Here is a 20,786-nt window from a genome sequence, read left to right as displayed (position 1 = left end):
TACACTCCCAGAAGGCCATGCAGCCGAAGGGCGTGTGTATAAATAAAATGCCTTTATTTTGAGTGTGGCGGGGGACAGCTATGTGAAGAAGGAGACGGTGGTATTGTCCCCTAATATTTATCGAGAGACTGGAATTGTCCACAGCGACGCCGCTGATTATTCCGCGTTGGTCACGGCGCGGCAGTAAAAGCCGCCGCGTGCTGTTTGGCGACTCTCCCCTTCCCCCCGGCGCGTGTCCCCCTAGGACACGATCGAGGACTACCTGGAGATGTACGTGCAGTTCGGCTACGTGGTTCTCTTCTCCTCGGCGTTCCCGCTCGCCGCGCTCTGCGCCCTCGCCAACAACCTCATGGAGATCCACACGGACGCCTTCAAGCTGTGCACGGGCCTGCAGAGGCCCTTCGGGCAGCGTGTGCGCAACATCGGCCTGTGGCAGGTCCAGCCCCCACGCGCCCCCACAGGAGCCAGCCGGCGACACGTTACTTGAGCGGCGGGTGTGGAAGTTAGGGTGATGGGGGGGCGGGCACCCTTGGGTTGTCAGCTTTTTTGGTTTTGGTTTAGGCATGGGAGAACTCAAAAAGAGGCCAGGGGGTAGTCCACATTGGCATGAACTCTACGTATGTATTCTTTGGTTCGTTCGGTAAATTCGCGTAGAAAGAAATTGAATGAAATCGAAACGTTGTGGTCGATTATTATTTAATTTACTTTATTTCTACGTGACTTTACCGAAAGAGCCAAAGAGTAATTCCTGCAGTCACGAAAGCTTTGAATCTAGTTTCTACGTATTTATGTTCAATTTCTTTGGCGCCGTACGTAGCCAACCGTGGCTGATCGCAGGTGCGGGGGAAAGGACAGCAAATTAAACACACAGAGCAGTTGCAAAGACGCGGGTTTGTCATTCTATATGATGACTTCAAACTGCATACAGTGAGGGAAAAAAGTATTTGATCCCCTGCTGATTTTGTACGTTTGCCCACTGACAAAGAAATGATCAGTCTATAATTTTAATGGTAGATTTATTTGAACAGTGAGAGACAGAATAACAACAACAACATCCTGAAAAACGCATGTCAAAATTGTTAAATATTGATTCGCGTTTTAACGAGGGAAATAAGTATTTGATCCCTCTGCAAAACATGACTTAGTACTTGGTGGCAAAACCCCTGTTGGCAATCACAGAGGTCAGACGTTTCTTGTAGTTGGCCACCAGGCTTGCACACATCTCAGGAGGGATTTTGTCCCACTCCTCTTTGCAGATCTTCTCCAAGTCATTAAGGTTTCGAGGCTGACGTTTGGCAGCTCGAACCTTCAGCTCCCTCCACAGATTTTCTATGGGATTAAGGTCTGGAGACTGGCTAGACCACTCCAGGACCTTAATGTGCTTCTTCTTGAGCCACTCCTTTGTGGCCTTGGCCGTGTGTTTTGGGTCATTGTCATGCTGGAATACCCATCCACGACCCATTTTCAATGCCCTGGCTGAGGGAAGGAGATTCGCACCCAAGATTTTACGGTACATGGACCCGTCCATCGTCCCTTTGATGCGGTGAAGTTGTCCTGTCCCCTTACCAGAAAAACACCCCCAAAGCATAATGTTTCCACCTCCATGTTTGACGGTGGGAATGGTGTTCTTGGGGTCATAGGCAGCATTCCTCCTCCTCCAAACACGGCGAGTTGAGTTGATTCCAAAGAGCTCCATTTTGGTCTCATCTGACCACAACACTTTCACCCAGTGTCCTCTGAATCATTCAGATGTTCATTGGCAAACTTCAGACGGGCATGTATATGTGCTTTCTTGAGCAGGGGGACCTTGCGGGCGCTGCAGGATTTCAATCCTTCACGGCGTAGTGTATACCAATTGTTTTCTTGGTGACTATGGTCCCAGCTGCCTTGAGATCATTGACAAGATCCTCCCGTGTAGTTCTGGGCTGATTCCTCACCGTTCTCATGATCATTGCAACTCCACGAGGTGAGATCTTGCATGGAGCCCCAGGCGGAGGGAGATTGACAGTTCTTTTGTGTTTCTTCTATTTGCGAATGATCGCACCAACTGTTGTCACCTTCTCACCAAGCTGCTTGGCAATGGTCTTGTAGCCCATTCCAGCCTTGTGTAGGTCTACAATCTTGTCCCTGACATCCTTGGAGAGCTCTTTGGTCTTGGCCATGGTGGAAAGTTTGGAATCTGATTGATTGATTGCTTCTGTGGACAGGTGTCATTTATTAAGGTAACAAGCTGAGATTAGGAGCACTCTCTTTAAGAGTGTGCTCCTAATCTCAGCTCGTTACCTGTATAAAAGATACCTGGGAGCCAGAAATCTTTCTGATTGAGAGGTGGTTAAATACTTATTTCCCTCATTAAAATGCAAATCAATTTATAACATTTTTGACATGCTTTTTCTGGATTTGTTGTTGTTATTCTGTCTCTCACTGTTCAAATAAACCTACCATTAAAATTATAGACTGATAATTTCTTCATCAGTGGGCGAACGTACAAATTCAGCAGGGGATCAAACACTTTTCCCCCTCACTGTAGCTCCCGGTGTGCTTCCTGTCATCGGAACGAAAGAGCGTTCCAGACGGCCAGCGAAACTGATACGTCACGGCGGTCGCCCGCAACGTCGCTGAGCTGCCGCTTTCTCGCCGCGCAGGACGCCATGGAGTTGATGGTGTCGGTGGCCATCATGGTGAACTGCGCCCTCATCGGCCAGAGTGGACAGCTCAAGAGTCTCTTCCCGTCGTTCAGCTCCGAGGGGATCGTCCTCGCCATCGTCCTGCTCGAGGTTTTGCAGCAGCTCCCCCGGTGTCTGTGTCTTGCTCTCGGTCTCAGTCTCTCTCTTTCTCTCGGTCTCTCTCTCTCGAGCCCACGTGGAGTTTGTCCTCACAGTACAGCCGAATGCCATTGGCCCGGCAAACCACACATTAGCAAAGACAAAGATGCCCTCGCACAGCCTTGGCAGACTTGTTTGAGGCGACTGCTGTTAGCGAGCAGCACCTATGAAGACTGGCACGGCACACGAGGAGGTGGGTGGCCAGCGCCACGCCCGGCCGCCTTTGTCTCCCCTGTGGCAGCGTTTACACAGACACACACCTCCGTCACTGCAAGAGGCCCTGGCAGTGACACAGGCGATTGAGTGCGCTGTTATTAGAAGCGCATTGTTGTTGGCCACCCACCCCCTTCGTGCATCGTGCCGGCCCTCGTAGGTGCTTGATATCGGCACTTGCCCAAACAGTCTGTTAGAGGCTATATGGGAGATCTTTGTCATTGTCTCGTTGTGCTTCTGTGTGATAGGAGCTCGCTAACGGTACTTGCCCCCAACGAGCTTTACAGGGGCTTTATGTCCCCTCGTAGCGCGTGCACACAGAATCATAATATTTATCTATACTGGAGGAATCCAATGAGCTATAAAGCTCTTTTTCATAGATGTCCAGTATGGGCACGGGGTCATAACGTTGCAACAACAAACAATACAAAAAGCGATAGGAGTTCAAAGCATAGGATTGGTTATCAAATCGCTTTAAAAATATATATACAAATAAAGCTAAACAATGTTTTTTTGTTACCAGGCAAAGCCCACTGAGCTATTAGTGTGTGCGTGCCTGCGCGTGCGTAGCACTGCGGGCTTTTGCTGAAGTACACCATCCTCAAGTTGATCCCGGACGTGCCCTCCTGGGTCGCTGAGGAGATGGCCAAGCTGGAGTTCCAGAGGAGAGAGACTTTCAAGGTACCACCACCACAACCACCACCAACAACAACGACAACCGCCATTCGCCACTAAGTGGCGGTGACGTCACCACGGCGCTTGTGCCAGGCAATGTGCACGTTAAGGCCACGTGAAGTGTTGAACTCCTGTCGGCAGGAGGTCACGGGACAGACCCAGGTGCCATTGGTCGACTGACTGAGATGACTGGCAGACGCCACCTGTGCCCCCTACTGTGCCAACCTGCTGTGCTTTAGCCGCCCGGCGTTTTTGTGAGCGTCGCTCCTCTGCCCTCCGTTGTTGCTGGAGGGCGACTGCCTCCAACTGCCCAGCAGCAGCGTCCTTCACGAGCCTCCTCCACAGAGGCCGATCTTGACACCGCTGGTACCAGTCATCAGCAAGTCCACTCGGCTCCACATCCTCTTGTACCACATCACTCCACCACGACCACTACCACCACCGCCACCACCACACTCCGCCTTGTCACATGCCTGCATGAGGCCTGCTCAGGAAACAGGGAGAGCTCCACTCCCAGATATGTCTTTAAGACACTTTTACATGGTTCAAATAATTGCTTTTGCTCATTCGTATGTGTGTTTGGGTTTTGGCCACTTGTAGTTTTATGCTGCAATTCCTGTCATTAACCCCTCCACCGTCATAAAACAAGATTGTCATCTCTACTCGGATATTTTTTTTTCTAATACATTGCCACGTATATTTGCGTTGGTGGCAAGATGTTAACTACCTCGCCTGGTATACAGGGGGTCGTGGGTTCGATCCCGGCCCTGACACCTGTATATTTGGAGTTTACGTGTTCTCCCTGTGGACGCGTGGATTTTTCTCCAGGCCCTCTGGTTTTTCCTTCCATATTTAGCATCAACGTGCGTTTAGAGTATTTGACTGCTATAAATTTCCACACGATAAGCCACTTCTTTGAGTTATCATTTGTGATAGCCAGGTCGCTTCTGGAAAAGAGCTACATAGTTTAGTATTGATCATATTCTGACCAATAAAGTTATATCATCGGTGGCTTAAGACTTTTAACGACTGAATTCAACGTCAACGTACGACTACGTTTTGCTCAGAATATTTTTTGGCTTTGCTTTGAGCTTCATCCGGCAGTGAACTGAAATCGAGTGAGATGCATCGACTGCCTCGGTGCTTTCGTTGTGCTTGGCTATGAAAAGTTTTAAGTTAAGTGCCTTTTCTCTGCAGCCGATTTGGTGACATGACCTCGTGTTGAAATACAAAACCTGGAAAAGGGACGTCATCGCTCACCCAATAGCACAGCATAGCAATCGATTAACGATGGCGCGTTCACCAGCGGTGTGATGGCGCGTTCACCAGCGGGGTATGATGATTCGGTCGTCAGCGGTACGATTGCGCGTTCACCAGCGATACTATCATGCGTTCGCCAGCGGTACGATTTCACGTTCGCCAGCTGCATGATCGTTCGTTCATCAGCGGTACGAGCGAGCTGCGCAGCTGCGGCGGCAGCAGAAGGAGGAGGAGGAGAGGCGCGAGCAGCTGCGAGAGGAGAGGGCCGCTCACCTCCGCGCCAAGGACGCCGCCCGCGAAAGCAGCAAGGCGGACGAGCGAGCCGGACACGGCTCGGCGCAGGGCGCGGGCAGCACGCCAGGATCGTCCGGGTCCACGCACGGCGGCGACAGGCAGCAGCAGCAGCAGCACACGAGCGGCAGCAGCGACAAGCCCCGACGGCCATGCTCGCTGCCCAAGAGCATGAAACTCAAGCAGATTATCCCCATGCAGGGCCGCATGCTCTCTCCCTCGTCCCCGACGACAACGACAACATCGTCCGCGTCCGCGACGGCGGCGGTGGCGCCGTCTGCTTCAAAGGCGGCGCAAGCCGTGGCGGGCGCAGGCGAGGAGAGGACGGTGTCCGGTGCCACCAAGACGCCCGCCGCCGCGCAGTCGCCCAACGGCGAGAGCAAGCTGCCGGGCTTCCTGAGCCGGCGCTTCCTGCGCTCGCCCTCGGCGGAGAGTCGCGCGGCCACGGCGGCGGGCGCCGCCGCCGTGGCCGCGGGCGCCGCCGCCGGGTCGGGCCCCGAGCGAGCGCAGTCGCCCACGAAGCTCGGGAAGCTGTTCGGCTTCGTCCGCGCTGACGGCGGCGGCGGCGGCGGCAACGGGAACGGCGCCGGCGCTGCCGAGAAAGAGGAGGGTTCAGGGGATCAGGTTTTGACGTCTCCAACCGTGTCGGCGTCGTCGTCGTTGTGCTCGGCAGCTCCGGTCGTCGCACGGCCCGAGGGGGCTGGCGGCTCGTCCCAGATTTCGGTGCGGGACGGCAAACACGAGGAGGCGTACTCGGAGAAGGGAGACTGAGACGAGTGTCGCCGGGCCGTCGCCGAAATCCGGCAGCGCGAACCGCGTCCTCTCTGAATTCGGTTCCTGAAGAGGGTCGCAGCACATGAAGCGAAGCGTCGGACAGCGCGTGCGGTACGGCCCCGATGCAATACATCGGAGCGATATTCGGCCCGACCGTGGAAAACTGCCATTGTGGTCTTCGCAGCGTGACCGTCTCTCTCTCTCTCTCTGTGTGCTCTAGCACTGGCGGCTCGACGACTCTGTGGTTGAGAGCGAGTTTTATTTATTACGTTCTTTGCGGTCGTGTCATTTTAGGTTTATATCCATGTGCTTTGCAATGGTGTGGTTGACTGAATGAGAAGAGCATATGCAAGTGTGGGTGTTGACCCTCACAGGGAGTGTGGGGGAGGAAAGAGGGGGCGCTGTTATTGAAATAGGAATTATCTCAGAGAAGCGGGTGGAGAGAAGATTGTGCGTGCTATTTTGCCAACTGGAGATTTTGATGACGCGAGACTCCGCGAGGTTGCTGCTGCTGCTGCGAAACAGAGACACTAAATTGACGCCGTTTCGATTCGTCATCGAAACGATCGCGATCCACGGCAGCCGCAGCGTTCCATATTCTCGGCGACCATTAACGTGTTCGCGGCTCCCAGCATGCACCGTGGCGTTGTGACAAAGTGAGGGGCCAGGAGTGGAGGGGAGGGAACTTCAGCGTGGCTGTGGATGCCAGCAGATGGCGCTTTAGCGACGTGACTGTTCCTTAACATTATTTTGTTTCGTCTCGAACGACTCATGCCGGGCAGCCCCTAGGGTGTGTCCCAGAGACGAGAGACCTTTATTGTTTATTTGCTTTTTTTGTTAAGAAAGAAAAAAATAGAATTACTCACTCCGAGCCTTGGGAACGTTAACAAACGACGTAATGTCTGCATTGCAAGATGCTCCACAAAGTATGACACACACACACACCTACCGCGCACGTAAGACGCATGCCCCAACTTTGGCTTGAATATAAAGGGTGGGCGAAATATTTGTCTGGTGATGTGGAGAATACGGTTTGGGTTTTTGCCATCATTTAGTTATTTTTTTCCCTTTAATTCCAACCTGGACAGAGGGACTTGCCAAACCATGCTGCTGGGTTACCAGAAATAATTCTGGTGGTGCAATAGTCCAGGGGGTGGTGGAGTTGGGGCCAAATGAGGTGGAGCGGCACGGTTGAAGCAAAAAATCAGGTCAAGTGACCTTGTGGAAAGGGGACAAACGCTGGCCGTGGCTATGTACATATGTATGTTGAACTTCTTTCCCACCGTACGTAGGCAACGTTGCGGCTCTATGCGGGCGCAGTTCGTTCGCCGCTGGGATAAGAGGGCCTCCCGACACCTTGCGAATCCCTGAGCGATGTTGATCATGCTTCGTCACCACATTGGTCAGTGCGGGTTGTACGTGCCGTACGTACGTTGAACTTTTTCGCATCGTACGTAACCAACCGTGCTTATCGGAGGGTTGGTGAAGTTCAGAGCGGGGGAGTACAACTGCCCACATCACCCACTACCCCTGTTGGTTGTGCACGGTGACGGTCACCCATCCAAGCGCTATGCAGGCTAAACTCATGCTTAGCTCCTGGGATCTAACGAGATTGGGCCCATTCCGGGTGATTTGGTCATTTGAAATGGAGTCCGTTTTATGATTTTCCGGCAATTTGTAGAGCCAGCTCCAGAGGTGGTTGTTGTCAGAGACTCTCATCCAGCCAAGTGTAGAGCCTGGGTTCGATTCCAGGCAGCCACCTGCGATTAAACCGAGTCTTCGCACGTAGTGAATTGACGATCTCAATGGCTGCAGAAAAAAAAGGATCCCATCCATTACGAGTCGGGTTTTCACTTCATTTAGTCTTGACCAACCCTACAAAACAAATCTAGTTTGTTTGTTGACACGTGGTGAGACCGGCTTCACCAGAGCCGTCCTGAGCCGTGCCAGCAGGTCGCTGACCGCTCACACGCGATGAACACTTTGAGATGCGCCTAGATGGTGCGGCGGATGCAGTCTTCACGCACGCTTCGTGACGAGCAATCACGCACGACGAATGGGTCGAGAGGCGTACGTAGGTAACGTGACGATGCAGCGTCCCTGCAGTGACGTCACACGCAATGATTGCATCATTGGCACTGCCCCCCACATGGCCCCGCTTGGCCCCGAGCTAAATTCAGATACCTTTGTGATGTCAGTTTCCTGGTTTGGTTCCGGATGGGCAAAGCAAATCTCCTGGACAAATGCGAAAAAAGAGCTTCATAGCTCGTCGGATTCCTCCAGTCTAAACAAATATTCTGATTCTGAATAGCCAGTAGGAAAAGAGAAACGAGTTTTCCCGTCTACGGTAAGGGGCTTTTTTATATATATATAGCGACGATGGTAGAGAAATTCCAGCTTGTCTAACCAAAACAGCTTTGACCGACGGTGAACTTCTTGTCACCGCAAGGGAGCGCAGGGTCCCCCCTCGGGCATTAGCTCCACACCGATGATGATGATGATGATGTTGTTGTCCACACTGATGCTGTTGCGCGTAGTGTTGCGTTCCAGGCCGAACCTGGCCGTTGCCCGATGCGTATTTCACGTGGCTAAGCACAGCGCGCCGTCCTCAACGTTACGTGGCGCGGCCTCCAAAATGTCCGGGCGAGCTCAGGTGGTGGCGAGTGTCCCTGCGTCGAGCGAAGATCGAATGTCGCCCCTTTTGCTAAAGCTCGTAATGTCCAAGTAGTTATTTATTTTTTAAATTACAACAAAAATATTTTTTGGGGGGGGGGGGGGGGGTGGGGGGGAGGGAAAGCAGTGTAAAACAAAAATGTTATGGAAACATTGAAACACACCGCGGGTGCTGCCGGTAAAACCACGAGTCGCAAATTCTGCATCGCTCGAAGGGGCAGCCCAGTGCTGGAGGAGTCCCAGCGCTGGTTCGAGACTCGGCCGCACAAACGGAGTCGTTGGCGTTGCTTCGAATGTTTGGGGGGGGGGGGTAAATGGTTGCTCGATGTTCGAGAGCTCTATGGACTCCGTCCGTATCTATGGGACCCTTTTTGTCAGCGTCAAGATATATTGAATGATTGAAAAAAAGGCTTTACCCTGGTGTAGGCCAATCAGCTTCAAGGACAGAGACTATATATTATCAAAGCATATTCGTTTAAAACATGTTTTACCACAAAGGGGTCGTCCATAAATGACGTCACGCACCTAGGGGGGGTCAGACATTTGTGACGATGTGTGATGGGGGGGGGGGTTTGAGAAATGTGACGTCACGTGAAAATGCGCAACTTTAAATAAATGTAGAATTGCTACAACAACACTCCTACAACATCAGAGTGCAGCGCCACATTTAATACACACTACAATGACAATAGTTTAAAGCCATTTGAAGCATGTTTTATTTTCAAAATGGAAATATGGTTTTGTGGGGGGGGGGGCAGATCTTTGTGACGTCATATTTGAGGGGGGGTCTGACTTTTTGTGACGCCGTGTGACAAGGGGAGGGGGGTCAAAAGTCGTCCAATATCGCGTGACGTCATTTATAGACGGCCCCAAAGTCCGAGTGGCGAATGCAGACTTGATGATGCCTTGTATGTTAGGCGTCTTATTTTGGCGTTCGAACATCTTGACACCGCCTGTATTCATGGCCTTTCATTTTAATCGTTCAAATCGCGTTACAGTTGTATAGAACAATGTTCGCGCTTTGACTTTGGGGAGTGCCAATTTTATTTTTCTGCCTTCCCCCCCCCCCCCCCCTTCAATCTTCAGTGACCCACCCCGTCACCCCCACCCCCTCACCCCCCTCCCCTCCCTGCGTGATCTCCCGGGACGCGTCGTGGTACCGAGCAAGCGACGTTGACATCGCTCGGCCCGCTCACGCGCACGGCGCGGCGGTAGCGGCCACCGTTGCCGGCAGCGGCGCCGGCCCCCTCGGCACCACCGTCGATCTCCCTCTGCGGGGCCCTCCGGGGCGAGCGCGCAAGGAGAGCCCTCGATTGGCATCGCGACGTTCGTCACCACGTTCGTCACGACGTACGCCAACGTCTCGTTTTTCGTTAACAAAGGGGACTAACTGTAAATGTGTCAACATTTTACGTGCTAATTTAAGCAAATTAAATTTCAGATTTTTTTTTTTACAATTTACGTTTTGCTAAAACTGTAGCTTTGTGTTGAAATTATTATTATTTCCAGCTGTATCCAGAGCTTAATGTCTCCATAAAACAAGCGACCAAACATCTCCGCAGCTTGCGATGCTTTAATCGGGTCGTGCCGCGTATTGGTCGGCGTGACGTCCGACGTTTCGCGACATGCTGGGAGCTTCCGCAAAACGAAAAACCCAAAAAATGTTCCCACCTTCAAAGTTACTCGCAAAGCAGGATGCTGGAGCGTAGCGTCGGGACACCGTGCCAAACGGCGGAGTACGGCGCGACCCGAAAGCCCATCGGAGAGCTGCTGGGCAGCACTACCGCGAAACAAACCCACCCAGCACTGAATTACAAACCCATCCAGCACTGAATTACAAACCCACCCAGCACTAAATTACAAACCCACCCAGCACTGAATTACAAACCCACCCAGCACTGAATTACAAACCCACCCAACACCGAATTACAAACCCACCCAGCACTAAATTACAAACCCACCCAACACTGAATTACAAACCCACCCAACACTAAATTACAAACCCACCCAGCACTGAATTACAAACCCACCCAGCACTGAATTACAAACCCACCCAACACCGAATTACAAACCCACCCAACACTAAATTACAAACCCACCCAGCACTGAATTACAAACCCACCCAGCACTGAATTACAAACCCACCCAACACCGAATTACAAACCCACCCAGCACTAAATTACAAACCCACCCAACACTGAATTACAAACCCACCCAACACTAAATTACAAACCCACCCAGCACTGAATTACAAACCCACCCAGCACTGAATTACAAACCCACCCAACACTGAATTACAAACCCACCCAACACTGAATTACAAACCCACCCAACACCGAATTACAAACCCACCCAGCACTAAATTACAAACCCACCCAGCACTGAATTACAAACCCACCCATCACTGAATTACAAACCCACCCAACACCGAATTACAAACCCACCCAACACCGAATTACAAACCCACCCAGCACTAAATTACAAACCCACCCATCACTGAATTACAAACCCACCCAACACTAAATTACAAACCCACCCAGCACTAAATTACAAACCCACCCATCACTGAATTACAAACCCACCCATCACTGAATTACAAACCCACCCAGCACTGAATTACAAACCCACCCAACACTAAATTACAAACCCACCCAGCACTGAATTACAAACCCACCCAACACCGAATTACAAACCCACCCAGCACTGAATTACAAACCCACCCAGCACTAAATTACAAACCCACCCAGCACTGAATTACAAACCCACCCAACACCGAATTACAAACCCACCCAGCACTGAATTACAAACCCACCCAGCACTGAATTACAAACCCACCCAGCACTAAATTACAAACCCACCCAGCACTGAATTACAAACCCACCCAGCACTGAATTACAAACCCACCCAGCACTAAATTACAAACCCACCCAACACTGAATTACAAACCCACCCAACACTGAATTACAAACCAACCCAACACTGAATTACAAACCCACCCAACACTGAATTACAAACCCACCCAGCACTGAATTACAAACCCACCCAGCACTGAATTACAAACCCACCCAACACCGAATTACAAACCCACCCAGCACCGAATTACAAACCCACCCAGCACTGAATTACAGACCCACCCAGCACTAAATTACAAACCCACCCAGCACTGAATTACAAACCCACCCAGCACTGAATTACAAAACCACCCAACACCGAATTACAAACCCACCCAGCACTAAATTACAAACCCACCCAGCACTAAATTACAAACCCACCCATCACTGAATTACAAACCCACCCAACACCGAATTACAAACCCACCCAACACCGAATTACAAACCCACCCAGCACTAAATTACAAACCCACCCATCACTGAATTACAAACCCACCCAACACCGAATTACAAACCCACCCATCACTAAATTACAAACCCACCCAGCACTGAATTACAAACCCACCCAACACTGAATTACAAACCAACCCAACACTGAATTACAAACCCACCCAGCACTAAATTACAAACCCACCCATCACTGAATTACAAACCCACCCAGCACTGAATTACAAACCCACCCAACACCGAATTACAAACCCACCCAGCACTGAATTACAAACCCACCCAACACTAAATTACAAACCCACCCAGCACTAAATTACAAACCCACCCATCACTGAATTACAAACCCACCCAACACCGAATTACAAACCCACCCAGCACTGAATTACAAACCCACCCAACACTAAATTACAAACCCACCCAGCACTAAATTACAAACCAACCCAACACTGAATTACAAACCCACCCAACACTGAATTACAAACCCACCCAACACTGAATTACAAACCCACCCAGCACTGAATTACAAACCCACCCATCACTGAATTACAAACCCACCCAGCACTGAATTACAAACCCACCCAACACTGAATTACACACCCACCCAGCACTGAATTACAAACCAACCCAACACTGAATTACAAACCCACCCAGCACTAAATTACAAACCCACCCAGCACTAAATTACAAACGGGCGTTCGAAACTTTGTGCGGCGTGACGTGTGGGTGTCGGGGGAGGGAGGAGAGTGGTGCTCCAACCAGGACCGTTCAGAGGAGGTGGGGGGAGAGGGAGAGACTGGCGGACAATTAGCAAATACCTCTGAGTGGTTCTGGGCTACAACAAAAGGGGGTGGGGGGGGGGGCGAATGGTCAGTTCCAAACCATCTAGTGTGTGAGAAGGGATACCATCTTTCATTGGCGTCGGATGAATACCTGACAGTTTCGTACGCCCTGTCTTTGATCACCTTGTTTAGGATGTTTTAACTGAAAAATGAATTGACGACAACAACAACAACAACAAAAAGTGACAGATCTGGATAAAGAGCGGAGACAATCCACAGGCAAATTTCGAGAGAGTTCCACTCGGCACTCCTGCCTCAGTGCCTTCCACCGAACGGATCTCTCCCTGGGAGAGTGAAGCGAGTTGCGATTGAGCATGTCAGTGCCACGCGCGGGTCGAGGGACCTATTTGTGACCGTACTTCACCCCACTTGCCCTCTGCGGCTTGGTGAATGCCGCAGCGAGCATAGACGCCCGGAGCATAATACGGTGCAACGTTGCATCTTGCTGCCCCCGCTGCCCTTTTGCCGATAACTTAACTCCGCGGCGGTGGCAGCAGCTGCTCGATACACAGTGGCCGGCCCATCCAAGCGCCGTCCAAGCTCACCTCGGCTTAGCCTCCGCCGAGTACCGATGGGATTCCAGGTGGTGCGGTGAGAGCATGCAACCTCAGAACAACGGCTACATTCTTCGATTCTTTCTGTAAAGTCACGTTGAAATAAAATAAATAAAATAAAATAATACGACATTTCGATTGCAACACAAGCAGTCGTCATCAGGTAGAACTAAATTTGAGAGAGATACAAAACACAGACACACACAAGTGTGTGTCTGTGTTGTGTGTCTCTCTCTGTGTGTGTCTATGTTGTGTGTCTCTGTCTCTCTCTGCTTGTGTGCCTGTCTGTGCGTCTCCGTGTCTGTGTTTTGTCTCTCTCTCTCTCTCTCACATTTAGTTCTCCCTGATGACGACTAGCTTGTGTTGCAATCGTAACGTCCTATTCTACTTAATTTCATTTTATTTCTACGTGACTTTACCGAAATAACCAAAGAGTAATTCCCGCAGTCACGAAAGCTTCAAAAACAACGGGCTACGCCTTGCGTAACGGCTCCCTCTGCATTCCAGCTGCGCTGGCTCGGGCCATTCACGAGGTGGGGACCTGCCCCTTGCGTTCCGCCGTCACGGCCCGTGCACGCTTGGCTCCCAGCGGCATTCTCGCTGTTTGACGGCGACTTCGCTACGATTTGAAAGTGGGTAACAACCCCCCCCCCCACCCCTATTAACCCGGGAGGGAGGGGTGGGGGATGTGCAACCAAAACAACAAGAAGAACCATATTTTTGGTCCTTTCGGTAAAGTCACGTTGAAGGGAAACAAAATAATAAAATATATAAAACAATAAAATTCTCACGACGTTTCGACTGCAACTGTGTTACAGTCGAAACCTCGTGAGACACAAACAGTCATCATCTGATGATGAAACGTCGTGAGAATTTTATTGTTTTATATATATTTTATTACTTTATTGTTTCCCTTCAACGTGACTTTACCGAAAGGACCAAGAATATGAATCACTGCAGTCACGAAAGCTTTAAATCAAAAGAAGAACCATTTTTATTCGGTTAAAAAGAAAAACCCCCTCAATGTTTCAAGAAGCCGCCGAAGCACGTGACTACGAGGCGGCGGTTGCTTAATCAATCGCCGCCACGATGGGGCCCTTAGCGAGCCGCGGGTTGCCGACCCCCGGTGTAGAAGGACAGAGAACTTCCAAAATGTCGATGCCACTCCCCCGCGCCTCCGATGCGCGCGGTTCGCAACGTACGGCGCGAAAGAAGTTCCACGTACTGTGCATGCACACCAGGGACGTGCGGTCAGGGGAGGCAGAGCCTCGACTGTCATACTCCAATGAAAATAGCTGTTAAGAAAACAAAAATATTAAGATTTTTCCACTGATCTGTGTTATAAATGTCATATCTGTACGATTCCAATCATTTTTATCGTCAAAGTCGCCAAATTTGCGGAGCTCCGCTGAAAATACAGGGAGAGACGAGAGGTGAGGCAGCGACGAGCTCAGCCTCCCCTCTGATTGTGCAACCCCTCAGTAACTGGATGGAGCGTGGGCAATAAGCGCGTGCCTGTTACTATCTCAGTATGTCACCAATGTAATGTTTGTAGACCCCTTCATTTCATGTCCTCGCCTTCCATACTCCAGGTAACTTATTTCACGTATGTGTATAAAGATATTTAGGCTCGCTGGTCTCGTCATGAAACTGCAATGAAAAAGCACCAGGGGAGGCAGCTATCACATCTGCCTCACTGAGGGGGACGTGTCTAACACGCCCCCCCTCAGTGAGGCCACGCCCCTCCGTGAGGCCACGCCCCCCTCCGTGCGTGAATCTTTGCTCTGACACAAGCCAGTGCCTCCCCAGCCATTGACCTCACCGCACGTCACTGGTGCACACAAACTTTCCGTCATTCTTTCCCAGCAGGTTTTGCGCCATTCAAACTCGATGGAGTTCCCCGCCCTCAATGGGTCACATTAGTGAGTTGGTTCAAAGTTGAGGGGCCACATACGCCTGAGATTCACCGCGCGGTTTTTGCAGGTTCTGCACACTCTATCCATGCCACTGGTTCAGCGGTCGAAGATTTTTTCCGGTAGGTTTGTTACCGTGTCTCCTCCCGTTCCGCCCGTGGACATTGTTTGTTAGACTGGCCGGGCGGTGGAGTGCCTTGCAGTCTACTGCCACCTGACACCGCTGCGTGACATCTTGAGACGCCGTGTCGAGACGCGACGTTTTACCTTTTAAGGAACAGCAGTGATATTAATATATCATTACGTTTAACTTGCCATGCAGGCGGCGGCCAAGCACCCGGTCTGAAATACAGCACAGGTCGAGGCGAGGGTTGGTGAATCGCACAAAGCTTGTGAAGCTCCCTTGCTGCCAAGGTCTGGCTCACGGGGGAAAGTAGCAGTACAGCAGGTGGATTCATTGCCGTCTGTACAGGGTCTGAGTGTTGCCCTCTCTCCCAACCACACGCCGTCTTCACATCCACGTGCGCGTTTTCTCCACGTGCTCGTCCCCCTTTTGTACCACATGTATCGTGACTCATGGAGTTGAGCAAACATCTCGATACAGGGCCACGGAGCTTGGGCAATTGCTGGCGGGATCCGTTCTGGCCGCCTGCTGTTACCCGCGTCTCCGATTCCATGGAAGGTCGCGCTCCTGACAGATACGTGACCTTAGCTTTGTGTTCGCTCCTACGATCGCCATCCCTGAGAATGTGACGTTTACAAATTGCGGTTTAATCTTAACAGGTGGCTTTAATCTTTCCCCTGCTGCGTCCTTATACAAAAGTTAACTTTGGATCCGGCTCCCCATATCGATTCCAGATGAACGTTTTATTTTATTTATAAATGTATCCGTTTTGTATTTATTTATTCTTTAAAAGGGCAGCGGCATTCCCCACGACGCAATTTGCCATCCGCGGTGGCTCTGTCGGTGCCGTCACCGGTGACGCGGAGAAAATCGCCACTGATCTCGGGGACATCTTAAGGGCCCGGTTCCATTCCTTGCCGAGGAGGGGGGGCGGGGGGGGGGGCGCTGCCACCGTGCATTTTGGCCGCCCGCCGTGGACTTGCAAATCCTAAGGGCGACGCCCCCGCGTTTTTTCCATCTCCCCGGAGCGGCGGTTGAAATCTAGGGAGGTTATTTCTGAAATCCCACCGCCACCCCGCCAGGCGCCTCTGGATCAAATCAACACAAGTGCGTCGATCGATTGATCGATCGGCGGGGGAGGTTTCCGTTCCCGTCTGGGTGGTGGGGCAAAGTGTGGGCCGCTCCCACCTCGTCCGAAGGACGTCTGAGCAGCGTGGGAACACCGGGACAAAATACCCCGTCGAGGGAGGGGGCGGGGGGGCTCTGAAGCTCCCTCGTGGGGAGGGCCTTCCGCATAACAGTGGCGTGAGCGGTCACTTGCAGGACTGCGCCTTTACCTTGAGTACATTTAACGTCTCTTGAAGGACTTTAACACCGCAGACTCGCTGAACTCTGCAGCCGTTTGTTTGTTGCCAAAAAGGCTGCCGTGGTAGTTTTTTTTTTGTACAATTTTGGCACGCCGATGGCTACGCCACGCGCGCCAACTCGCCACTGGCCGCTCGCTCGCACACGCCACGTGGGCCAGGATGTTGCCAGCAGCCTACGGGCCAGCGTGCTGTGAAGTGACATTGTCCTGAACGGGGTGTGGGTGGGGGTCACCTCGTGCCCCCCCCCCCCCCCACAGGGGTCGACGTTCTTGAGTCCCGGCACCCGCTGAGACTCTGAGTTCCGGTCCCAGGTTTTATCCGCACGGTGATCAATGACCGGGGCCTCTTACGGCGATGTTCTCGGCTTTGATCGCCAATTTTGGCTACACCCCCCCCCGTCTCCCCCCCCCCCTTTCTCGGTTGCTGTATTAAAAAATATTGATGTCGCTGTTACCCAGCCGTGGTCAGACGCGCGACCTCAAAACAACAGCTACGTTTTACGTAACATCTGCCTCTTGCATTCCAGCGGTGCGGTGCGCTGGCTTCAGTGGGAATGCCGTGCTCGTGACGATTCTGCCGTTCATCACGGACGGGCTTGCGAGTAGCGTCGTAAAACGGACGGGCTTGCTCCCAAGTATTCACATTACAGTAAAGTGTACTATGCGGTACACTTCACTCAGTCGTGAATATCGTATACGTGTACCCGTTAGCAATATTTTAATTTGGCTTTCGACTAGCGGACCTGTGCAAGTATGAATGTACGCGGGTATTGGTTTCACAATCTCTTTGGTTCTTTCGGTAAAGTCACGTAGGTAGAAAAATAACAGATCCCGAAGTTTCGATCGCAACACAAGCAATCGTCATCAGGTGGGACAACCACAGCAAGAAAAAACTGCTAAAACTTGCTGTGGTTGTCCCACCTGATGACGGTTGCTTGTGTTGCGATCGAAACGTCGTGATCTGTTATTTTTCTACCTACGTGACTTTACCGAAAGAACCAAAGAGTATGGATTCCTGCAGTCACGAAAGCTTCAAATCAAGATTGCTTTCACATTCTCGTGTGTTTCTTTCAAGGCCCGGTTCAAATTTCCATTAAGCCTGCTCTGGCGAACACCCTGATACAAGCAGTGAGCTTCGTTCCAATTTAGCACGCAGTAGGCTTTCGCGACCAATATTATCCATAATTGGTTCCGTGTTCAGCACGCCGGTGTGTTGAAGACTTCACCCACAACATTTACAATTCGAGTACGACGTTTCGCCGGTAATTGCAACCAGCATCATCAGGCGACAGCCAGAATTGTGGATAAATCCTCCTCCTGTTTAGGTCTTAAATCGTTCTGCAAGCGGTTCCTTGCAACGTGGCCACACGAGAGCGATATCAATTTGAGTGTCTTGCGATGAACATTTTCTCTGAAGTCAGGTAGGATGTTGTTAAAGGAGCAGTGCCCTCGCGGTATGTTGATGACACTGGCCGCTTGATGGGATCTCAGAAGTTGATTCTGCGATGTCCGCTTCCGTGGGCCGTTCTCCGACACGAGGTTGTGATGCATCGGTCTGGATGGATTTGTTCGTGTCGTTGCACGGCGGCCGATTGCACGGTCGCGACATGGGGCTAATCGCGACACAACCTCTGCAACTTCCCATTTGGCCAAATGTCACCTCGAGTCAGCTGCTCGTGGTTTTGGAGCTTTCCCGAAAATTAGCGATATTGTTCAGGCTATAAGGTCCCTTAAATTGTCCCTTAAATTTTAAAGCAAAACTTTGCTTTGGAAGGGTAGGGGGGGTGACTTATCCGATAGGTGTGTGTGCGTGCGTGTACGAGAGACCGGATTTGTACACGTTTTTCTGTTAATGCCTTACTTTCGGGAGCATCTTATAATCTCCAGAATTACGACAATATGTTGAGACCCGTCCGGCACGTTTCACAATTGTCGTTCGCCATTCCTTAATCTTCAGCTGGACGGGGAGACCGCGTTACGCTGGCCGAGGTCTGGCCGCACTCTCGGTGCTGCGTCACCTGCGAGGCAGTGCGGCCGCGACACGTCCGCTGATTTCCGTGGCTCCATCTCCGCTTTGGTCGTTTCCCCACGCGTCATTCGCCCTCTGTCTTGCCGAGACGTCACGGGAGCCTGTCAGTTTGCCTGGACAAGCTATGCACTGTGCCTAAAGTTCCCCCCCCGAATTTATCTGGCAGCGATTCAAGGTACTTACAATGTACGTCTGTGTAATTTAATGTTTTACCGCTGCAACCGCGACTGCGACGTGGGATTTCCCGGTTGTGCCGTAGAGATTGATGCGTTGTCCGGGGGTTCCGCTGCGCGACCCCGGGAGATTCCTCGACCCAGCGCTTGCAGCGAGGCGTCGGGCGTCGCTCCGAACGGCGCGCAGTGGAGGCCTGAAAACGACGCATCGGAGAGCAATCTATATTTACATTTCGCCGCCACTGTCTCGCGGGTCACTTTGAAGTGTGATCCTTCCCCTGCTTTGGTCCGCGTCGTCTAGTTTTATTTTGCCGGGAGGGGGGGGGGGGTGCGGGGGGGGTGCGGCCCCGCGTTTGTGATGTTTATCGCGCCTCCCCCCTTTAATGCGGCGGCCGTGCAATGCTGCCAATGCTGGCCAAAGGAGCTGGAGGCCCATTGGTGGCCGTTCCATCGGGGCATGGGCCCTGAAGCAAGGGAATTGACGCTCCCCACCGTGCTCCCCCTGCTCTCCCCCCAGTACCCCCCCCCCAGTCCAAAGCCTGGCACCTGGGCCTCTCTGGACCGTGTGCCCCTGGTGCACCACCTGCACACTCGATTAGCTCATGGTACAAGCGACCGGCGTCAAAGCCCGTCCGTGCGAGCTGACACACACACGTGCGCGCGCGATAGGGGGTGGCCTGTTCGTTTTCATGCTCAGGGACAGCCTTGGGAGGTAGCCGCGGTCCTTGCCCAGCGGCGGCGAGTTTTATGCCGTTCCGATCGGTGGAGGTCATTGCTCGCTCCCCGAGTGTCGCGATTGTGAATTGTTTTGGTGGTGTCGGTGTGCGGCAGAGCTGTCGAGTGTTCCAGACGGTGCTGCTGCTGGTGATGATGATGGTGGTGGTAGTGCACCGGGACCCGTGGGTTGGAGGGTGCCCAGGCTCCGGGTTGCGAAGAGCGCGGTGGGAGATTGGAGAGGGAGAGAGACCCCCCCCCCTCCTGCTCCATCCACTCCCCTCCTATTTCATTCCTTGCACCACTCAGGGACCCGGCCAAGGTGAACCGCCGCCACCCGTGTGGCCGCTTTGCAGATTTGCGCAGCGGCTCACCGTGTGAAGTTGTCCCGCCAGGCTTAGCGCCGAGGAGTCGCTTGGTTTTAGAATTTGCGTTCGCCGATGAAATTTTGACAAAAAAAAAGTCCCCTCTCGTTTGTTTTGCGTCCATTTAAACGTTTGATCATTTAGCAATAAAATAGTTTGATGCAGATTAACGATCCTCCTCTTGTTGTTGTTGCCGCTGTTCTGTTGGATTTAAGTGAATAAAAAGCTATTTTACATTTAATCATTTCCTGTTAATAAAATGAAAACGATTGACTCATTCATGATGATGTATTCTTTTTTTTCATTTCGCGAAACCGATTCTCAATCGGGAACGCTCGCGGAGCGGTAACGGAGCACCGAGCTCACCGAGTGGACAGAAACCAGATGAACACACACACACACGTGCGCACGATACTTGCTTGCAATATGCGGCAGATTACAAACAACAACCACATGGGGCAAGGTTTACATCTGAACTCAATGCTGGATTGAAGGCCTCCCCAAGCCGACGCAGTTTTCTCCGCGATGTCTGAGAAGAGTTTTTTCCCCTTTTTTTCTGGCAACAAAACAGTTGTGTTCAGATGTTAAAGCACCGAACTGAAACATTTGACAAGGAATCATGTCTGCTTTAACCACGATGCTTGTGGGCGGAATGGAAAC

The 20,786-nt window shown here is 51.8% G+C and overlaps 1 protein-coding gene across 1 annotated transcript in view; it reads left to right on the top strand.

The window, feature by feature from the left end:
* ANO8 (anoctamin 8) overlaps window positions 1-20,405 on the top strand; it is a 67,687-nt gene extending 47,282 nt beyond the window's left edge. The window contains exons 14-17 of the mRNA XM_076073059.1: window positions 245-436; window positions 2,646-2,777; window positions 3,609-3,719; window positions 5,160-20,405. Coding sequence (XP_075929174.1) covers window positions 245-436; window positions 2,646-2,777; window positions 3,609-3,719; window positions 5,160-6,035 — 1,311 coding nt within the window. The 3' untranslated portion in view covers window positions 6,036-20,405. The remainder of the gene's footprint in view (window positions 1-244; window positions 437-2,645; window positions 2,778-3,608; window positions 3,720-5,159) is intronic.
* Window positions 20,406-20,786: the final 381 nt, after the last annotated feature.

The sequence above is a fragment of the Petromyzon marinus genome, chromosome 40 (assembly GCF_048934315.1).
Source record: "Petromyzon marinus isolate PM22_M1 ecotype Great Lakes invasive population chromosome 40, UKy_Petmar_22M1.pri1.0, whole genome shotgun sequence".
NCBI classification, from domain to species: Eukaryota; Metazoa; Chordata; class Hyperoartia; order Petromyzontiformes; family Petromyzontidae; genus Petromyzon; species Petromyzon marinus.
Note: the sequence above shows the minus strand (reverse complement) of the source record. Positions and strands in the feature narration are given on the sequence as shown.